This window comes from Lygodium microphyllum, chromosome 15 (assembly GCF_053477565.2).
Source record: "Lygodium microphyllum isolate KBCC chromosome 15, Lygodium_microphyllum_v1.1.10, whole genome shotgun sequence".
Taxonomy (NCBI): Eukaryota; Viridiplantae; Streptophyta; class Polypodiopsida; order Schizaeales; family Lygodiaceae; genus Lygodium; species Lygodium microphyllum.
Genome location: NC_141149.1, coordinates 44029142 through 44051792, shown reverse-complemented (window position 1 = coordinate 44051792; position 22651 = coordinate 44029142). Strand labels below are relative to the sequence as shown.

The window sequence follows — 22651 nt, the reverse complement described above, 5'->3', positions numbered from 1 at the left end:
AATGTTAAAGTTTGTTGATGTGGTAGGGGGTTATACCTCCGGTGTCAAGTAACCACTCTTTCTTGGACAACCATGGGAGATGTCACATTAGGGGCCTGTACAATGGTTGCATTGTAAATATTACCTAAAAAGTTCCGTTGGTTTTTTGGGATTTGTTCACCCTTGGTAAACATAGTAGACCTACTAAGCATTGTACACAAAACACCTACCATGGTAACTTTTGGGAGTAGCTCATCTTCTTGCATATCACAAGGTATTTAATAGGTATAGATAGCGGCTCTAGGTCTAACTACGTGTGAACAGCTGCTTCATTGTCCGGGTCATGTGAAGAGATCCTCAAAAGACAACCATTTTTTCAAAACTGGATTCGCGGGATGTGGGTCATTTTCTACCGGTTGTGGGTTCCCCTGTTCCTACCACAGCCAAAAACCCATCTACAGTAAGCCCTTACCAGCATGCTCTGCACTGCCCAACATGCCCTCCTGTTCGACAGAGGGACACTCGCCAGCAAGAAACCCTCATCAGACATGGCCTCCGACATCGCGGCCCTTGGCTATCTTGCGCACAGACGCGACATCGTCTTCGCATCCAAAAAGGAATCCCTCAGGAAGGAGATTGACATGCTCAGGGATTTCCTCATTGCTGTGCTGAAGGACCGCGAGCTCCTGCAGGTCCAAGTCCAGGCTGCACACATCCTGTGTCGCAAGAAGCTTGCCAAAGCCGAGTCGGAACTGCATGACTTGCAGTCCCTCCTGTGCGAGACACGCGATGAGGCTGCATCACTACTTGAGTGCAAGCAGGTTGAAATGGAGCGGCTGCAGAAGGAGCGAGACGAGGCAAAGGCCCAGGGTCAGTGTCTGTCGGCACAGTGCATGTACCTCAAAGGCTACACCGAGCACCTTGAGTGCAGAGTCTGCAGTTTGGTATCAAAGCTCCAGCAGTATCACATGCAGCTGTGGAAAAAATCTGAGGAGGTTGTAGAGACACGAGGACAAGTGGTCGATGAGTTGGAATGGGTCAAACAAACCATGTTTAAGCTTGAAAAGAACTGGCTGGAGTTCTATGACCTGAATTCTCAGGTTGGATATTCTGGCAGATGCAAAATTTTGGACTTCCTCTTTACACCGAACTGTGAAATCAGCCGCCTGAAAATTGGTTTCTTGTAATTTGTCTAAAATCTACTCAGATAATGGACATCTAACAATGTGTTGATCAGGAAATAAAATTCTGAGTACTCTTTGATATAAGATGCAATTGCATTGATTAGTGATTATCATTAGTTAATCTGGTTGCAGCCATCATTAGAGAAGGAGCATTACATGAATGAATGTGAGACAATGAAGCAAGCAGATTGTGCAATAAGCAGTACTATCATGTAATAAACTGCATCCCCTCGGTGTTAACCATTCTTAGGGCACTGATTGACTATAATGGATCCACCATAGATCAGCCAGTAAATGTGACATATAGTTGTTTGAATTAAAGTTGGAGGCATTGCCAGTTTTGATGGATAATGATTGGGTGAATGTTGCTTGTAGGCCTTCTAGAGGATTACCAGGTATTGAACTACAGCAACATTACACCACCCAGAGTACACAGGTGCTGCAAGAAAGGTTACAGACTCTTGAGTGTAACCTTGTTGATGCCAACAGTACTGTCAAGAATCTCTCCTTGCAATTGCAGGAAGCTGATATAACAATTGCAGAGTTGCATGCAAAAGTTTGCAGACTTGAGGAGGAGCTTCAAGGTGCAAGAAGGAAGAATTTGGACTATGTCAAACGAAAGATAGAAGCTGATGCTGCAACACAGCTAAGAGAGGCAGCTATATCTGTATTGAGACTTAGAATCTTTGCACTCGAAGGTGATCTGCAAAAGGAGAGATCCACAAGGACAAACAGCCTTCCTGAGTCAATTTCAAAGACTTTAACTCAATTCTCTCCGGAAGTAGATCTGCAAAGCAAAAAGACACAACTGGCAACTTTAAACAGAGATAGAGATGATAATGCTGAGTATTCAGAAGCCAAACTGGAAGCAGCCAAATCTAAATTACAAGCAGATGCTGGAACTGTCGGAAAACTCAGGGAGATCAATGCAAATCTTGGAACAAATTTGGATAGAGAGAGATCCCACCCAACAGTTCATGATTTTGGGTCAAATGCATGGGGTATGAAAAAGATGAGAAAGTTAGAGCAAACACTTGCAGAGGCATATGAAAGATATACGTCGCTTCGTAAGGGTATGCATTTTGCTTTCTAACATGTGAGATTCAGGGTCTTTATTTTTTCATTCTATGTCCTTTTAAGTGATGTCCTCTAAGTGATGTGTTCAGAATCAGGACATGATGAGCAATTCCAAGAGGCGAGCACACTCTGTGTCAAGGGAAGGGATGAAATACATGGTTCTAAAAGTGCTCTCCAGGCATCATCTTGGGTGAGGCTTCAATGCATGATTGATCTATTCTGCAAGTCTGTCTATAATTTTTCAAACATAGTCAAATTTCCATCCTTGCAGAGCAAGGTATATAGCTTGTCAGAGACAAACCTGCTTATTCACTCAAAAGCTGTTTGTTTTAACATATAACAACAGATTTACTTAGCTAATGAAACTTTGAGAAATCCTTAGTTTAGTGAATTCACATTTTTCAGTGTACAACCTAGATCTTGATGTGTATTGATAAAAGTCACCATGCTGGAAGATCTCAACAGGATGCTCATCTGGCTTCTCCCAAACCCAAACACACGCACAGGTAGCATCCCGACGTGTCATCTTCCATCAGATCTGATGGAGATTTCTTGCTAGTGGCAATTTTCCAAGCTCAAATCAAGGACATGCAATGGCAATTAGCCAAGACGTGCACTCCCCATTTTATGTTAGTGTCTGTAGCTATGAGGATATTGTCTCTTCAGCTTCAACTAGATCCCTTTAAAGGGAAAGAGGAATGTGATGAGATGAACATCGATTCATGGCTAGCCAAATGGACAACATACTTTGATTTGTATCAGCTTCATGAGACTCAACATATTGGGTAGATGCAAATCACGTTATAGGGGAAGGCGTATGCTTGGTGGGTGGTGCTATGGCCCAAGCTGAAAACATGGGTAGATTGTTGGAGAAAGCATTGAAATGTCCCAAGATCATGTCATGTTTTATGCTAACCAATGTTGTACTCCTTGAGAGCTCCAAGAGGGTATGTGGGTTTAACCTTAAAGTTCCAAGGAATTGTGATTTGATGACCACTGGCAAGTGCTATAAATTGTCGTTGAGGTATTGTGGTTCTTTCTAGATTACCAAGAAGATAATACCACATCCTATGAGTTGGATTTACCTTTGAAAATCCGAGGTCACTCTATGTTCCATGTTAGTCGTTTGAAAGAATGATTGAAACAAGGTGAATTGATTGTTTCAATTGAGGAAGTCCTGTGGCTTGGGGACAGTGCTTGATATATTCCACTCAAATCCGAATTTGTTCTTGATCTTAGGACTAAACGATTCCGTAACTAAATGATGTTGTCGGATCATTTGCCCCAAGTATTGATCAAGTGGAAAAATTGCTTGAAAAGGTGGAGGCTACTTGGAAATCAGTATGTTCATTGAAGAGTCATTTTTCCCACATCGTCCTTGAGGATATGGCCGAGGACAACAATCATTCATAAAGGGGGAAGTATTACATCCTTGGATATCTTGATGGATGCTAGTAGCATTGGTCATAATGGTCACAAAGTGACTTATTGTGAATGTACTAAGGACACTTCGAGGTTAGGATAGTCAAGTCCTGTTTATAGGACTCAAGGCCCTGTTGTGCACATTATTGTGTGATCACTACTCTTGGGCTCATTGTTTGTTAGCGATGTATGTGTACATTGGGATGATGTGGGCTGGTGGTATGGGATGCCAATCCTTTTAAAATAGACAAGAGGGGAGAGAGATGAAGAACCCAAGAGCACACACACAAAAGCAATGGAAACTTGAGAACACAGAGAGACATGGTTGAAATCTTCTTATTCTTTTTTTTTTCTTCTTCTTCCTCACAAAAGAACTAGGTCTATAGTATGATAAAAGACTAATATGAAGATATCACAACGTATGCGACTAATATTTAAGTATCATAATGTATGTACACGCGGTCACTAAGTGTGAACTCGTTAAGGAAAGAAGAGGTGGTACAATGAATGTACCATAATTAAGGATGGACTACGTGGGTGTAGTCCAACTGTAGAATCACTAGTGTATCCTCATGTTGGTCACCTAACACGCCAGTGAATAACATCCTGCTATATCACCAACGTGTATAGTGAATGCTAGCTCATGTAGAGCTTGATATCTCAACATCCCCCCTCAAGCTTAGCATGAGCTTACAAACTTTAAGCATAGTTTTTAAGTGTTGAAGCTTCTCAACTTCCAAGGCCTTGGTGAAAATGTCAGCAGCTTGATCCTTTGTGTTGATGTAAACCAAGTCAATATTACTTGTTAGAACCGGCTCTCGAATGAAATGGTAATGGATCTTTATGTGTTTGGTCCATGCATGATACACTGGATTTCTAGCCGATTTCTAGCCGATTGAATGCTACTAAGGTTATCATAGTAAATGATAATCTTCTTGTCCACTTGCATCCTTAAATTACCAGGTTACTTTGCTTAACCAAGCTATGTCACATGTTGCAATTGCAACACCTTTGTACTCTGCTTCTGTACTAGATAAGGCAATTGTCAGCTGTTTCTTGCTACTCCAAGTAATAGCAGCACTGCCAAAGGAAAACATAAAACCATTGGTAGATCTCTTGCTAGTAATACTACTAGCTCAATTTGCATTTGTGTAAGCATGTAGGTCCAATGGTACACCTTTAGCATAGAATAAGGCATAGTCCAATGTGGATTTGACATAGTGCAATGTGTGCCGTGTTGCATTCAAATGTGGCTTTCGTGGAAGTTGCATAAAATAACTTTCCAAACCAACTATGTAGTTTAGGTCTAGCTTAGTGATTGTTAAATAAATAAGGCTGTCCACAATCTTCCAATGCATAGTGACATCCTCAATCAAGATATCCTCATATGCACTAAGCTTAGCATTAACATCCAAAGGTATAGAAATAGGCTTGGAATCAGCCATACCATACTTCAACACATCCAACGCATATTGTCTTTGTGACAACCATATATCCTCTGGAGTCTTGATTATCTTTTTGCCGAGAAAATAGAATAGCTTTTCCAAATCCTTCATCTCAAATTCAGTCTTAAGGAGACCCTTCACATTGTCAATCTCTATCTCATTATTATCCACAATGATCAAATTATCCATATATATGTTGAGAGTCATTTCCTGTGGCCACGTTAGCAGTGTCACGTGGCAGACTACCACATGCTAGTACTTAGATAGTCCAACTGCATTTAATGCAGCCGACCTGATTATTTTCAGGCTGTTATTTTCAGCCTTTAAAAGGCTGAGTTTCTAGCAGTCTTGACACATTGTTTCTGACAGATTTCAGCCTGCTGATTGTTGCAGAGATTGCTCTCGGGGATGATGGAGATTGAGATCCTCGAGGTGGAGACATATGCAGATATTTTATCTGACATACATAGATATTTTCTCTGCACCCATGTATAATTCTACATCCTTATACAACATTCTTCACTGTAGATTTTCTGCGTTTCACTATCTCTTTCTCTCTCTCTCTCTCTCTCTCCTCTCTCTGTTCACTCTTTGTCATGGTCATTTGCTTCCATATTGCTTTACTGTGACATGGTATCAGAGCATTGAAGGATTGATCTAAGGTAGATCTATCTGAAGAGGAGTTTTTAGCATGACACAAGGTTGTGTTTTCAATGTTTAAGTGCAAGCAAGTGGGCTGCCATCAGAACAAGGTTGAGACGAGCATGGGTGTGCGAAAAAAGAGAAGATTTGCTGAAGTTGATGCTTTTTTTGCTGTTAAAGGAGTAAGGTTGCGTTTTTTGCCTTTAAGTGCAGATTTTACATTTTCATCGCTTTGGGTGGGTGAAGAAGGAATGCGATAAGCAAACCTCAACCCTAGCAGGCTGTATTTTCACAGTCAGAGGGGGCTGCTTTTTGTGTTTTGTGCAGGCATTGTAGGTGAAGATGTCTTTTGAGGCCAAGACCGAGTTTCAGGTGATCATGCATCGAAAGATGCCCGTCCTATTGGCTCTTTTTTCAGATCAAAAGCTCGATGGTGAGAACTACTGCATCTGGCAGGTTATGATGCTTGCCATATTGGAGTCCTATGATTTGGCAGAGCTTGTTACAGAGGCTATCAATTGTCCTTCTTCGCAAGATGAGTCCAGACTCTCTTCCAGTGAGAAGGCAGAATGTTATATAGAGCATTTGACTGTGGCTAGGAAGATATGGCTGGAGTTGGATCAGATGTGTAATCGGATGACTATCATGAAGCGTGTGTCTTTGGAAGTGCAAATGAGAATTGAGTGTCAACAAGTCATCATCCATGCGGGAGCATATCAACAAGCTAATGCAGCTTCAGATGTAAGTTCAAAATGCAAGGAAGATGATCACTTTTAAAGACATGACGATAACTCTCCTTTCACAGTTACCGCCTCGCTTCAATGGTTTTTATTCCGCCTTGATTGCTTCACGGCGGTTTGAGACTCTTCAGTGGGAAGAGTTGGTTCCTATGGTCTTGGACCAAGAGGAGCAATTGAAAGGAACCGATGCTTTGAAATCTGAAGCTTTGGTTGGTCAATCCTCTCAAAAGACAGGGAAGGATCAAAAGAAGAAGAAGGAAGACAAATCTAAGAAGGACAAAGACAATGACTCTACTTGTTACATTTGTGGCAAATCAGGTCATTGGAAGAAGGATTGCCTCGACAAGGAGAAGAAGGAGAAGGAGAAATCTTTGAAGGATTCCAGAGCGATGGATGCTCCCTCATTAGCTGCTTTCTTCCATTTGGAGGTGGTTGAGGATTCGCCTATGTCAGCTTCTGAGATCGGGAGTGGATTGTTGACAGCGATGCCTCGAGGCACATGACTCCTTCCGCAGGTGTTACTCATTTGCGGCCTTCTCATGGACATATTCTTATTGGAGATAGTCCGTCTATTTCTATTAAGGGATGGGATAACCTGTATCTTGGGCATGGGGGTACCCATGCTTCTGAGATACTTTATGTGCCGCTTTGGGGTATCATCTTCGAGAATGGTTCTTTCTTCAGGTTATGAGGAGAATGGAGTCTACGAGTTGTGGTTTTCTTCTGCCTTGACTTTTCTTCTCTCAAACACAATCGGAGCTTTGGCATGCTCAATTTGGTCACCTCAATTATGAATACCTTCGGAAGGCATCTAAGGACCAGTTTGTTCGAGGTTTGCTAGATATTGTGGTGAGTCAGTAGCCTTGTGTATCCTGCATTCGTGGGAAGCAGATTCGTGATGTTGTTCCCAGCAAGGCTTCGAGAGGCGGTCTTCAACACCCTTGGATCTTGTTCCCACCAATCTTTGTGGACCGATGAGGACGAAATCCCTTCGAGGGAGTTTGTATTTCATGCTCATTGTAGATGATTATAGCCGGATGACATGGGCCTATTTATTGAAGCTGAAGTCAGAGGCTTTCTCCAACTTCAAGGATTGGTTGCTCTTTGAGGAGAATCGATCGGGGTGGAAGCTGAAGACCTTACAATCGGATAAGGGCAGTGAATTTTTTTCTAATGAGTTTGCTCGGTTTTGTGCATATCGCGGCATACACCAGGAGTTTGCTAATAAAACGCCCCTCAGGAGAATGGCATTTTGGAGCATAAGAATCGCAGTGTGATCGAGATGGCCCGTACTATGATGGAGCATCGTCAGACATCTCAGTGTCTATGGGTTGAGGCTGTGGCTACTTCAATTTACATCCTTAATCGTTCCCCTACTTCCGCTGTGGTTGGTATGACTTCTTTTGAGGCTTACTTTGGATCCAAGCCCGATGTTTCTTATTTCAGGGTTTTTGGGGGTAATGCTTATGTTCATATCCCGAAGACACAGTGTGACAAATTTGAAGCGGCTTCCAGAAGATAGGTGTTTGTGGGCTATAGCTCGCAATCTCAAGGCTACCAATTTTATGATCCTGTTAAGCAGGATGTCTACACGAGCCGTGATGTTCAGTTCGTGGAGGTTCTAGCCCTAGAGGGGAGCAAGGATCATCATGTACTTGGAGATCCCGATGATAGAGTTGGGCCACAATGACTATTTCTCTCGAGCTTGTGTCTCTGGAGGACTCTTTTTCGGATGAGGAGCCTACTATCCAGCCATTGGTTTCATTGCTTGGTCTTCCGTCGATGATGGATCTTCTAGAAACTTCAGCAGATGGAGATCACCGAGGCGAGATTCGGCCTCCTCGTTGGGCATGTGGCACGATTCGAGAATCAGGGATCGAGGGGGTCCTTGAGGAGTGGCAACCACAGGATGGACCGCGGAGGTCATGGCGGTACCAAGCACATACTATGGAGCTTGTTTGCTCTAACTACAATTTGATGTCTTGTGTTATGTAGGATTGAGAGCCTACATCAGTGAAGGAGGCTTTACAATCTGATCATTGGCGGAAAGTGATGGAAGCCGAGTAAGAGACTATTGAGCGGAATGGCACTTGGTCCCTTGTGCCTCGTCCCCTCTCATAAGAAGGTGATTGGTGTCAAATGGGTCTTCAAGTCTAAGTACCATAGTGATGGCTCTTTGGACAAGCACAAGGCTCTCCTTGTTACTAAAGGTTTTGCACAGCGCCTAGGTGTTGATTTCCATGATACTTTTCCCCCCATTGCTCACATGGCGACTATTTGTGCTGTTCTTGCCTTGGCTAGTTATAGGAGATGGCTTGTCTTTCAGTTGGATTTGAAGTCAGCCTTCTTAAATAGTGATTGGAAGGAGGAGATCTATGTTGAGCAGCCTCGTGGCTTTGGTTCCTTAGATGGGAAGGTTTACAGGTTGAAAAAGGCCTTGTATGATCTGAAGCAAGCTCCGCGTGCTTGGAACGAGAAGATTGATTTGTTTCTCCAAGCCAAGTTGGAATATCAGTGCTCTAGGTCCGATCCACAGCTTTATGTGCACACTTCTGAGGGTGGTCGTGTTGTTTGTTTTGTAGCATTCTCTTGTGCCTTTCGTGTACCAGGTGTTTTAATAGACGGAATCCCAAACTCCTCATTCAAGCTTTGCTCAGAGCCATCTGAATCAACATCAACATGAGAGAAACGTGATGATACATCTATCATAATAGGTAAGTCCCCAACTTTCTTTTTACCTTTTCTTGACACGTGTGGTGTACTTCGTGGAGTAACTTGTGATCTCAATTTGCCACTCCAAGGTCTATCAACAAAATCATAACTAGGAGACTCTTGTGGTCCACTTAGTGTTTGTGACTACTGATCTATTTTCTCCATAATCACACTTTCATGCTCATCAATCCCGATTGCATTTTGTACATTATTGTACTAGCTACTCATTGCATTAAAAACAATATCCTTGCTAACTCTCAGCTCACATGTAATAGGGTTATAATATCTATATCCCTTCTGCTCAAGAGAATATCCAACAAATACACATTTTTTTGCTTTGCGATCCAATTTATTGCACAACTCATTAGGAATATGTACATAAGCAATACATCCAAATACTTTCAGATGGGACAAATTTGGCTTTCTACCTGTAAACTTATCTTCAGATATCATACCATATACAACAATAGTGGGTGTTCTGTTCATAATGAATACAATAGTAGCAATTGTTTCAACCTAATAATAACGAGGTAAGTTTCTTTCTAACATCAATGCACGAGGCACCTTTGGAATATGCTTGTTTTTTTACTCAATAATTCTATTTTGTTGCGGAGTATATCTATATGTATATTGTCTTTGTATACTATTTTTCTGCAAAAAATCAAAAAACTCATTGGAGAGAGATTCTTCCCCTCCATCCAACCTTAGGTATTTAATATGTAACCTTGTCTCTTTCTCAACTAGAGCCTTAAAGCTTTTAAAGTGAGTGAACACTTCACTTTTCTTATGCATAAAGTAAATCCATACTTTGCGAGTACAATCATCAATGAAGGAAACATAATATCTACAATCACTCAAAGTTATAGTCTTTATAGGATTCCACATATCAGAATATATCAATTCAAGTGGCTTCTTGCATATATACTTTTCATGTGGAAATACATGTCTTGCTTGTGTTTCAAATTGACATGCTTCGCATATTTTTTGCATTCCATCAATCCTAAACTTGGGTAAGCCATCTACAATTTGTTTTGATTGCATATCTTTCAACTATTACACATTTACATGACCAATTTTCTTATGATAAAGTTCAATATCAACCACAACACCTGAACCTTGTGCAAACATGGCAGTATCCATTTCAGGCAGGCTCATAAAAAACACCACACCATATGTACTTATGCTTTTGGAAACTGGCCGTTGGCCAATTGAGGTATATGCTATGATTCGAGTACTGAGATATGTCGCCCAACTACGTCAAATGGGTGACAGTAGGCTTCCCAAACGGGCATGGGATGCTAGCACACGTCTACAGAAAATGTAGAAAAGTAAAGTGCTTTCAACAGGATGGGTGTTGGTGTCACGAGGATGTGAAAATTTGATGCTTTGCTTATGTTTAATTGACATTTGATTAAAGGATTAATCAAATTTGCAATTAAAAGATGCACATGTGTTGCACATGTGAGGTGCAAGCTACTTTTTCACAGGCGAAGGCCGAAGGACCCTGTGAAAAAGATGGGTGTCAAAGGCAAAAGTTGTAACAAGTTACACTTGTTAGATTCTAGGTGAATTTTGGTGTCAGTTTGTCCTTAGGACCATTAATTGGCCATTAAGTGTCAGTGGTGACACTAGGGACTAGGCATTAATTAATGGATTAATGCTTGTCCAAGGATCAATTAATGCATGGGATCACTTTGGGTTGCAAATGGCTTAGCCAATTAATTTTTGGATGGGCAAGGTCAATTTTCTGGGCATGGATTAAGGGCCGAATTAATTTTCAGAATTAATTAAATTTGAAAATTAATTAAATGGCTGAAAATTGCTGAAAATGGATTAAGAAAGTTGCCACTTGGCAAAACATTCCCATGCAAGTGGGGGAAAGGCTAAATAGGGCTGAAGGGAGAGGGAAATCTTGTTTTTTCATTTTGGACTTGTTGGGAAGAGGTGTTGGACTGTTGCTGCCAGCTTTTGGGGCCATTTCCCAGCCATTGGAGACCATTTTGGTGATGGAGATTGCATATTCTTGACCTTGGGAAGCTGGCAATTGCTACTGATGCACTTTTTCTTGAAGATCACAGTCTTTGATGCTCCTATTGTTGTTGGTGCATCCGTTTGGGGCTGGCATAGCAGGGCAGCAGCTGATTTTGATCAGTTCTTCGCGACAAATCTCAGAATTTTCTCTCTCTACAGCATTTTCTCATCTCCTTCAGCCTATGCTCAGCCATTCTCAGCAATTCTTAGCCATTTGGAGGAGATTTCAGCCATTTTTGGTGGGGTGATCTGTAATTTCTGCAGTAAACCCTAATTTACAGCAGAAATTAGGGTTTAGCAACCACCCTATTCCGAGAAGGAAGGTTGGTTTCAGTTGGATATACAAAAATGGTTTAAAGGGTGGGGAGTAGATAGATATCTAGATATGAAATCCGAAGATATATGCATGGACACATTTCAATCAAACCTCTTACGAGCGTATCAAGCAAAACATCAAAGCAAGGGAGCAAATGGCAAACTTGCTTATTACAGTATGCAATCTATCCTTCATGTTGGGAATCCTACATGCAGGTAGAGGCACACATGCAGCTATACATAGCCAACCTGCTCTTAGTGGTATTTAGATGGAGTATTGTACAACTTCGAACTCAATCACACACTTTATAGATCGAGAGAGGTGTATAAAGTGGATAGGCAAGAGAGACGAGGTTATGCAAGTTGTGTGGACTACAAAGTGTAGAATCAGAGGAGCATATGATTGTGACATGCCCAGCATATGCACACATACGGGCTGACTTTGATATCCCTTTAAAGGGGCCACTTCACTAGTTTTTGACCACCACTTCTATATCGAAGTTAGGGGCTCTCATCACCCGCATACTACACTTTCGGAAGAACCACACTGCATAGATCGTTCTTTCACTATAGCTACCCTTTCTTACCATGGGGGAGGAGAATCATTGTATATTTGGAAAGGTCCCATGGGTCATAATTTGGCCTTCTGTGGACGATAATAAACTACTCTACTCTACTCTACTCTCTTCTCACAGCCTCTTTTTCTCTCAAGCATGCATTTTTCTTATTTGTATGATCATTCATGTATGCTGTATCCACTCCCATATATGTATTTGTAAGTTGTAGGTAACAATAGTGCATGTTGCGCATGCGGCATGAGGTTTTGGTGTATTACCCTCAAGCATTCACCTTATATACTCTAATAGCATTGCTATTTAGACTTTGAACATCTATTCTATCATCTTTACTCCAAAATAATGAAGTTAATTAAACAAAAAAAAAACTAATACTATACGTACCTTTTTAAATCTTAAGCTACCGTTTAGTACCGTATTTTATTGTACTGTATAGTATCGTAACCTTTTGTACTTGACAACTATGTCTATGTGTAACTTTGTTGCTCAGATGGCCAAGCAAACAGGAATGGAAAGAAAGCCCTTACCTTTTTCTTAAACAGCATTTTCATCTTTATTTTTAGTAATGCAGGATGCTGATAATAGAGCTTTATTTTTTATGATCAGTGATTTGTGCCATGAACCATTGAATGAGTGTATATTCTGTTTCTTGTTGCTGTTGACTTTTCTTTGCTGCTTGAATGTAGATAAAGAGTATGTACATGAATATTATTTGATTAGTTAAATACGAGCTATCATGCCATGCAGGAACATGATTTTGGGAATAGCGAACATGGGCCTGAACAAACTTTAGAAATAATGAATCAGTTTCTTGGAAACAAAGACGTACAATCTTATAATGGTGACTCTTGGGATGTTGATGATCTGGAAATATAGAGGAGGATGGAGAGTAAGCTTTTGAGCAGCACCTCAGGGTAAGTAATACTGTCTTTAACAAGCTTAAATTGTATTGGATATTGAGTTCTGATTGCCGGAAAAATTTTGAAGGTGGAGGATCATGCAGCAATGTTGTGGAAGTTTGCTTGGATTTGGATGGGCATTATTGAGAGTACATTTCTAATGCCATACAGGAACTTGTTTCTCAAGAAAGAGGATAGCTGAAAATATAAAAACACTCCACATCATCAAATGCTGGCTGGGCAGGGGCTGCAACAGGACTGGTTTCTTAGTCAGTCTATATAACAGACCGACCTGTAACAGTTTCAAGAAAGAGGAATAGCTGCAGCCTGCAAATATAAAAAACACTGCACATCATTAAAAGTTTGCAGGATGGGGACTATGACAGGACCATTGGACAGAATGGCTCTTAGTCAAGCTATATAACAGACTGATCAGTACTAACGTCTCTTGGACAGCCACCTAAATGACAATTATGCCTATTCTAGAGTGACAAGTCCCTCCGCAAAGAGCAAATTTCATGCCATGGTATGTGCACCTCTTCTCCTGTGGTCAAAAGGCATGTCCTGGATGAGGAATTGCATAATCTGTTGGTGCTACTTATGTCTTGCCATAATCTATTGGGCCATGCAGGAGCGTGCTTTTGGGAGCAGTGAAAGATGCCTGGCAAACTTTGGAAATTTTGAATCAGCTGAGAGGAAATTGAGCTCTACACTACTAAAATCAAAACATGCATTTGCAACAGCAGACATGGATGGGAAATGAACTTGAAAGCAGGCATTGGACCAGCTTCTGGTGAGTAAAGTTGTCTTTGGTGTGCTTTTTGGGTTCAACACTTAATCATGTCTTTCTTGTTCTCCACTGATAGACAGGTGTTTTGGGCATTAATTTTTCAATCACAAAAAATCTTAGACTAGCACCTTATTAATGCATCAGTTATTTCATTGTAGAGTTAAGTTATGTACACAATGTATACACATTCAACATAATATGGTGATGCACTTTACTGCAATGAAGTCTTTGTGTGCACATGTGCATGTGGGGCTGTGTGCATGTGCACATGCGCGCGTGTGTGTGCACACAATCTTATTTGTATGTTTTACTGAGTCATGTTCAGCCTTATTGGTTGTAAGTAGGTTTTTGTGCAGACACTATACATGGGAGTTGCATTTCTCGTGAGGGGCATTTCCTCTTCCCCCTATTTTGACAGCCATGATCCTACAAGTGAACAGAATAATGGATCTTGGCTAAGACATACAAGAAACATAATTGATGAACAATGAGGCCTTTTGTTGGCAATACTTTTGAGAATTAAACAAAGTGCTGCTGAAACCTGTATGAGGGAGGCAATTCATGCATGAAAGATTGCTATATTGTTGACAAATATTTTCTCTTAGGCAGAATGAAAGTTGATATAGAGAAGCCATTACAAGAACTTACAGTGCAGGTTATGATGTGAATAATGAATATTGTCATCATGGATGATTATCTCATCTCCTAAAGACAATCAAATGCAGTTATCCTATTTTGGATGCCATAACTGAATGCCACATTTAGTGCTTTTGTTGTGTTGTCTTGTTTATTTATCTATAATTTGTAGAATGTTGTGGCTCCATGAGTAGTCATTATGCATTGAATGTCAATATTAACACTCAAAAGTAGACACATTTTTTGTCAAAGCTAATTGTATATATGCCTTCAGGTTCTTTTAAAAAGAAAAACATTTTTCTTATTTTCCATGTAATGTACAGAAAAATATGCTAATCTTTGTTTAGTTTTTGTTGTTGAAGTATAATTTGTATGCACAAGGTTTGTATATATCTATTATTTCTAAGCTTGGTTATGTTTTTTTCCTACTTGTTTATAATGTTGGGTTTTTTAAAGCAATGTATTTGGTACATATTCGTCATTAATGTGATGTCTGTTTTTCTATGTATTTAATTGGGTAAGCTTGCTTCATTGATAGAGATATACTTGTCAACAATATTAATGATATCTTCATTGCTTAAGGCCATTGAAGAATTGCTATTTGTTGTCCCTATTAGTCCATGATCATGATGACTACCTTTATTTTGAGGTTTAGGACAGAAGAGATCAAATATTTTGCCAATGATATATCTATTGGTTTGTATTTCACTTTTTAGTGCTTGGGATGTGTGAACATAATGTCATATATAGTTATCATAGAGTTTGTTTTGAGAATATTACATAGAAATCTTATATAGCATTCTTTTGATATGCGAGTTTCGTTGTTGTATCATATCTCATAGTTTTTCTAGCATAGAAGTGTGATAAAAGAATTGGAGCACTTGATTGATGTATCATTGCAAAATCTTTTTTTCTTTGTTTTTGTTTTTTTGGTAATTCTACTTTAAAGTCTATAGAGTTTCTTCATTCTTGGAGGTCTTTATAACCTATTTTTAAGTACTCTATATTAGTTATATCATTTGCAAGTTAATGTTGATCTTGAATTTTCCCTTTGAATATATATATGTATGTACGTGTGTGTGTGTGTGTGTGTGTGTGTGTGTGTGTGTGTGTGTAAATATTCTTTGTTTTTGTTTTTTTGGTAATTCTACTTTAAAGTCTATAGAGTTTTTTCATTCTTGGAGGTCTTTATAACCTATTTTTAAGTACTCAATATTAGTTATATCATTTGCAAGTTAATGTTGATCTTGAATTTTCCCTTTGAATATATATATATGTATGTACGTGTGTGTGTGTGTGTAAATATGCATGTTCATGTGGAGAGAGAGAGAGAGAGAGAGAGAGAGAGAGAGAGAGAGAGAGAGAGAGAGAGAGAGAGAGAGAGAGAGAGAGAGAGATAGTTTATTATCGTCCACGGAAGGCCAAATTATGACCCATGGGACCTTTCTAGATATACAATGATTCTCTTTCCCCATGGTCGGAAAGGGTAGCTATGGTGAAAGAACTATCTATGCAGTGTGGTTCTCCCAAAAGCGTAACATGCAGGTGATGAGAGCCTCTAACTTTGATATAAGAGTAGTGGTCAAAAATTGGTGAAGTGGCCCTTGTAAAGGGATATCAAAGTCAGTTGATATGTGTGCATATGTTGGGCATGTTATAATCATGTGCTCTTCTAATTCTACACTCTGTAGTCCACATAGCTTGCATAACCTCGTCTCTCTTATTTGTCCACTCCATGTACTTGTCTTGATCAATAAAGTGTGTGATCGAGTTTGAAGTCGTACAATGCTCCGCCGTCTAAATACCATTGAGAGCGGGTTGGCTATGTATGGCTTCGTGTGTGCCTCTGCATGTATGTAGGATTTTCAACATGAAGGATAGATATGCATACTGTAATAAGTAAGTTTGCCATTTGCTCCCTTGCTTTGATGTTTTGCTTGATATACTGGTAAGAGGTTTGATTGAAATGTGTCCATGCATATATCTTTAGATGCCATATCTAGATATCTATCCACTCTTTAAACCATTTTCACATATCCAGCATTCATCATATTGAAAGCACTTTAGTTTTTCACGTTTTTTGTAAGCGTGTGCTAGTATTCCATGCTCGTTTGGGGAGCCTACTGTCATCCATTTGATGTACTCGGGTGGCATATCTCAGTACTCGGATCATAGCATGTACCTCAATTGGTCGACAGCCAGTTTCCAAAAGCATAAGTACATATGGTGTGGTGCTTTTGATGCCCAAATGTCTACGAATAAAAGCTTTTTGTAGCTTCTCAATGTTGTTCCATGTAGATGAAGAGATGCTTCCTCCGCACATTTCCACTCCATATAATACTGTATGTAGAATATATGTATCAAAAATCATATACCGTATTTTCCAGCATTTAGTATTTGTACGATTGTAGTCGTTTTCAAAGTGATATTACTTGCTTTTCCCTGTCGCTAATCGTCGTTTCACACATGTATGCCATTTGTGGTCTGTAGGTATCTCAATCCCCAAGTATTTGAAAGTAGATACTACCTCTATAGATTGTCTTACATAATGTACTTTTGGTGGGGTCTTTGATTGCTTGGTGCACACCACCATTAGCTTTGTTTTTGATACATTCATTGTCAAACCACTATCTTGACAAAACCGTTCAAGAATCCCCATGAATTGTTGCATACGTTCCCCAGTATATGTAAAGAAGACCACATGCTTTGCATAAAGTAGGAGCAAGATGGCAAACATACCAATATGCGGGCTTTTGGCTTCCTCTTCATTCATAGCCGTGAGAAGTATTTCCTCTAGCTTATCAATGCATAAACCAAATAATGCAGGGGAGAGCGAGCAACCTTGTTTGACTCCCATATTACTCTCAAGTACTTGTGACAGCCCGTTGCGACCTTTGAGGCAGCACACCACTCGCATTGATATATCTTGTAAATTCCCATGCATAGATCATTTGGGATCCCTAATTCTTGCATTTGTTGCCATAAGCCAATCCTTGGTACGATGTCAAAAGCCTTCTTAAAATCCACAAAACAACAATATAAGGTTGCTCCCTCAAGCTGACTCTCATCCATAAGTACATGTAAAGTAACCAAATGGTCTATGGTGTTATGACCAGTGCGAAAACTTGCTTGTCCATAAGCTCATTTGTTATTACTTTCTGCCCATTTACTCAATTGCATTTCTAGGATAGTATTGAATAACTTTGCCATGGCTGAACTGACCGTAATCGTGTGGTAGTTTGTGAGCAAATTGTGATCTCCTCCCTTATACAACGGTTGTATCCAATTCTCCTACCATTCTTGGGAAAATCCATATGCAAAAGCATGATGTATCCCATGCAACAATAAACAGTCTCGTCTCCTTTGTTGTCCATTTCAACATCTCTGCATTCAACTGCAAAGTATCACATGCTTTTCCATTAGCCATCTTGTTGAGGGTCGCCTCCAATGTTTCTAAAGTGAACATAGCACTAAATGACTACGTATGTGCATCACATTTGATGGACTGTACCCCTTTATGCATGTAAAGTTTTGTAATATACGATAACATATCAACATCTGTAAAATCCCCTATAACACTTGACCCTTTGGTTTGCAATTTTTTCGATGCTTGCCTTGGACATTTCTCAAACTCCCTAGCATCTTCACTTTCTTTGGCCATTACATATCGTCCTCCTTTTTACGCATGAGAGCATTATATCGTTTTTCCGCCTCACTTCGTTCTTGTCCCTTAGGGAGGGTTTTTAGCTTTCTACGTGCATCCTTACATTCATCATCAAACCATTTTTTGCATGGAAATCCTTTGAGAGAGAGAGAGAGAGAGAGAGAGAGAGAGAGAGAGAGAGAGAGAGAGAGAGAGAGAGAGAGAGAGAGAGAGAGAGAGAGAGAGAGAGAGAGAGAGAGAGAGAGAGAGAGAGAGAGAGAGAGAGAGAGAGAGAGAGAGAGAGAGAGAGAGAGAGAGAGAGAGAGAGAGAGAGAGAGAGAGATTATATTAACGTGTTTGAAAGGTCAATGTGGTCTATGAGATTGCACCAGTACATACAATGAAGTGTGTCTCATCTAAAAGACAACACCAATACATACAATGATGTGCCTCTCATCTAAAAAGGTAAAAGATGTGTGAATGAGAGTATATGTCAAGCAATAGAATATGCAATAATATGTTTGTGGCATATATGTAAATGATACTATTAAAAAAAGAAAAGGAAAAAATAGAAATGCTTATTTTCTCAGCTAAATATCTCCCTCAAATGGAATAGGTGCTTTGACATTTATCTTCTATGGTTCCCAATGATATCTCTAACTTGTTTATAATAAGGGTGTCTCAGTCTCCTCTTAGATGGATGTGGGTATCTTGCTCAATTGAGTGCTGATGCTCTATCTAAGGAGAATCCCCTAAAGATGAAGCTCCTTTATAATATAGCCCTATTGGCTCTTTGTTGACAATGGTGGCAGTTGATGTCACGCTTGATTATATGGTAGTGGAAAAGTCAATAACAATCCTCTGTATGTGGAGGGCTCTTATTTGGTAGAATAGAAGCTTTGCACATTTGAAGCTCCAAAAGAAAGAATCCCAAATACCTCTAATCCTCAAAGTTCATCACCTATCATTATAGAGGGTCAAAATCCTCTTGAAATAGTTAGTAGTATCTACCTCAAATATCATAATATATTGTACATCTATAGATGTAATGCTCCTTTGTCTTTGGCTCTTAATTCACAAAGTGGGCACATGTAGTCCTCTATCTCCATATCCTCCCATCTACTTGTCTCAATCCTCAAATCATGCATTGAGATATGAATATGCTCAATAGCTCCTAACATCCAGCTAGCGTCAATAATTTCGAGTTCCCACTTCTACAAGATTACTCGATTTGAAGCAGACTTTCCATTGCACTTGGTTCAAAGAGAATGGGAGATGGAGGGGAGTGCGGTATGTCAACCCTCCTATCCATAAGGCAAAATTTTATTCCAGCCCCCTTAAAAAATGCAAGTCGGTTCTACCTAATGACTAGTTTATTGTCTTCCTATTTTTAGTTGGGTGATGAAACCATCCTTAAAGAGTTGAAGAAAATGACTCTAGTAGTGTGTCATGTTGAAATGTCAAGCTCTACATTGGAGAAGTGATAAGATTTTACCTCATGATTGGTTAATTAGGTAATCTATGTGGAGGATATACCAATGATTCTATAGTTGGACTATATCTACGCAGTCTACTCTTGGCTATGGCACATTCATTATACTATCTCATCTATTCTTAGTGGGTTCATACATACTAATTGCATGTACATATGTTTTAGTACTTTCATATTAGTCTTTTATCATGTTATCGACTAAGTCTTTTTATGTGAAAGAAGAAGAAGTTTTTAGTCCTACTTCTTTGTATACTCAAGTCTCTATTGCATATACGCTCTTGCTTTCTTCACCTCTCTCCTTTTATCTGTTTACATGGTATTAGGGCCATTCCATGGTTGTGCGTAGCTCAATCTTGCTCAATTTACCTTGAAATATAGCTATAGGAGGCTCTCAAGGGTGGTAGTATACAATCTATGATTGTAGTGATTTGATGAGCACGAAGAGCAGTGTATAGATTGCAAATAAGCCCTTCAAGACATCCCACAATGATTTTTGCTATTTGAGATTGTTGTTGGCTTGGTTTTAGTTCTATAGGTTGATTGAAAGCAATTTTTGGGCATATTGCAAATTCAACTGTGTTGCTTATAAGTGCAAAGGCTATAGATTCCAAATTTATAAGCTTTTAAGTGTTTGCTAGGTTGCAGATGTAGAGATGTAGAGGGAATCTATATGAAAATTGTAAATTGCAAATATTGTTTTGCATTTAGTGAAGAAGATTGCATGTTTTGGTTGTAATGCACATGGTATTGCAGATAATAGATTTAGCAAGGTTGCTTCTCTTGTCAAAATGATTGATAATTTTAACTAGATTGTTAGTGAGAAGCTTGATAAGAATAATTATCTTGCATGGAAGTTCAACATGAAAAATTTCTTGAAGGGCAAATGAGTTTGGGATTATATTGAAGAAGACATGGCAGTGGCATTGAACATCCCTAAATGAAATACTAGTTCTGTAGAACAAATAATGGTTAGGAAGAATTGGGAGCATATACATAGTAAATTAATGTATTGGCTATCTATGAGTGCTATAAATAGTATAGTCGGATGTTTGTATGAATATGAAACTCTTGCTATTGCATCAAAGAATCTGGCAAGCTTGTTTGAGATAAACACAAAGGCTAGAAAGTTGCATCTTAAGTCAAAGCTAAATTAAGTTAAAAGAGGAAAATTTTCCATCAATGACTATGCATTAAGGATCAATAGTATTATGAAAGCTCTTAGATCTATTCGTGGAGCCGTTGTGATGATGATGGTGTTTTGCAATTGTTAGTATGTTTAAATTGTCTTGGATATGAGTACAAGAGCTTCAGGTATTTATAAATACCATGGATGATATCTCTTACTTTGCATATTTGATTTCTATGCTAATACTTGAGAAGAAGAACCTTGACTTATTTTTAAAACAATTGTTAGAAATGTGGCCTTTCTCACCACAGTGCCAACATTCTCTACCATCACCAAAATTCCACTCTGATACTCAATGGTATTGGGATACTCTTGAGTGATATTGAGCATAGGTTCAGTTTTCTTTTTGAAAGAGTTGTTAGAAATGTGTCCTTTCTCACCACAATGCTAGTATTCCCTACTATCACCAAAATTCTATTGCAAGTTAAAACCTACGACTTGCCACTCCCCTTCCTCAAGATTTTTGTCCCCTATTTTGTTGTGCACCATAACTTTAACCACGACCACTACATTGGCCTCAACCCCATGACCTCTGCCTCTGCTAGTATTGGGATACTCTTGAGTGATATTGAGCATGTTCCCAAACAACACAAGGATAAGACATTATGCATGAGAAACAACCCATGCTTGCTTTTTTGAGCACACAAACTGAAAACACTTATCCCTAACAATGGGAGACCAACTCATTTTCAATTCAAAATAAGACCCCTTCACATTATTAGGGCATTCTTTAGCGGTATTGAGCATGTGCCCAAATAGCATGAGAGGAATCCATTATATATGAAAAATTAGCACGAGAGGAAGCCATTATGTATGAAAAACTAACATGCCTCTTTCTATTATAGCATTCACACAATAAAAATCCATAACCCAATAACACAAAGAGATCCCATTCTAAACTCACATTGAGGTTCTCTTGCACTGTCGGGTACTCTTGAATAGCTTCTCCTAACCAAAATGGTCCAAAAATGATACTTTTGGATGCTTGAATAGTATAAGGAGTGAATATTTTAGATTCCAAACAACCCTCTCTTGTATTGTTCAAACACACCCAAAACACCTTTAATATGCCGTCACATAGGAGTACCCCAAATAGCATGAGGGGACTTCATTTCTCATTTAGAATAGGGTCCCTTTCGTGCTACTAGGGTAGGGTTGTTTCTAATGTGTATAAGCATGGATAATACAAGGGGAGTGTATATAATCTTGAGTAGTGTAAGGAGAAGTATCCCAATAACATGAGGAGACCTCATTTTTCATTTAGAATTAGGTCCCTTCACACTATTGGAGTAGAGTTGTTTCTAATGTGTATATAAGTATGAATAGTGCAAGGGTAGTTGTTTCTAGGGTATATAAGCTCAAGTGTAAGGGGAGATTATCTCTCATACATAATGAACTCTCCTTGCACTATTTTGATATATGCTCAAAGCACGAAGGGATCTCATTTTGCATTTAGAATGGGGTCCCTTCATGCTATTGGAATAGAGTTGTTTCTAATATATGTAGTTTTCAACCATGGCATGATATGGCCATTTTGACCTTAAGGATGGTTTCCAATGGCCCAAAACCTCAAAACCTACTTTTGAAATGCCGAAAGTAGAGTTCAGATATGAGAGGACAATGGCCAAAAAAGCTGTCTAGAGGGGCTATTTTGAACAACGTGAGAAAGGGGGAAACAACGAAAAAAGAGTGTCCAAGGGGGGCTATCTCAAACATGACAAAGGGGAAAGCAACCAAAAAATGATATCCAAGGAGGGTTCTCTCAAAAGCGCCTCCCCTTGGACACCCTTTTTGGGTTATTTTCTTCATATTTGAACTCCATTTTCAACGTTTCAAAAGATGTTTTTGAGGTTTTGGCCGTGCGAAACCCATATGTAAGGTCA

General features: G+C 39.4%; 1 protein-coding gene across 1 annotated transcript; it reads left to right on the top strand.

The window, feature by feature from the left end:
• Positions 1–381: 381 nt before the first annotated feature.
• LOC148024468 (uncharacterized) lies at positions 382–14530 on the top strand. Its single transcript, XM_087693587.1, has 7 exons — positions 382–1162; positions 1539–2236; positions 2330–2430; positions 12870–13036; positions 13110–13547; positions 13653–13814; positions 14156–14530. The coding sequence occupies exons 1-4, from the start codon at positions 456–458 to the stop codon at positions 12996–12998; spliced, it is 1635 nt and encodes a 544-aa protein (XP_087549713.1). The 5' UTR covers positions 382–455; the 3' UTR covers positions 12999–13036; positions 13110–13547; positions 13653–13814; positions 14156–14530.
• Positions 14531–22651: the final 8121 nt, after the last annotated feature.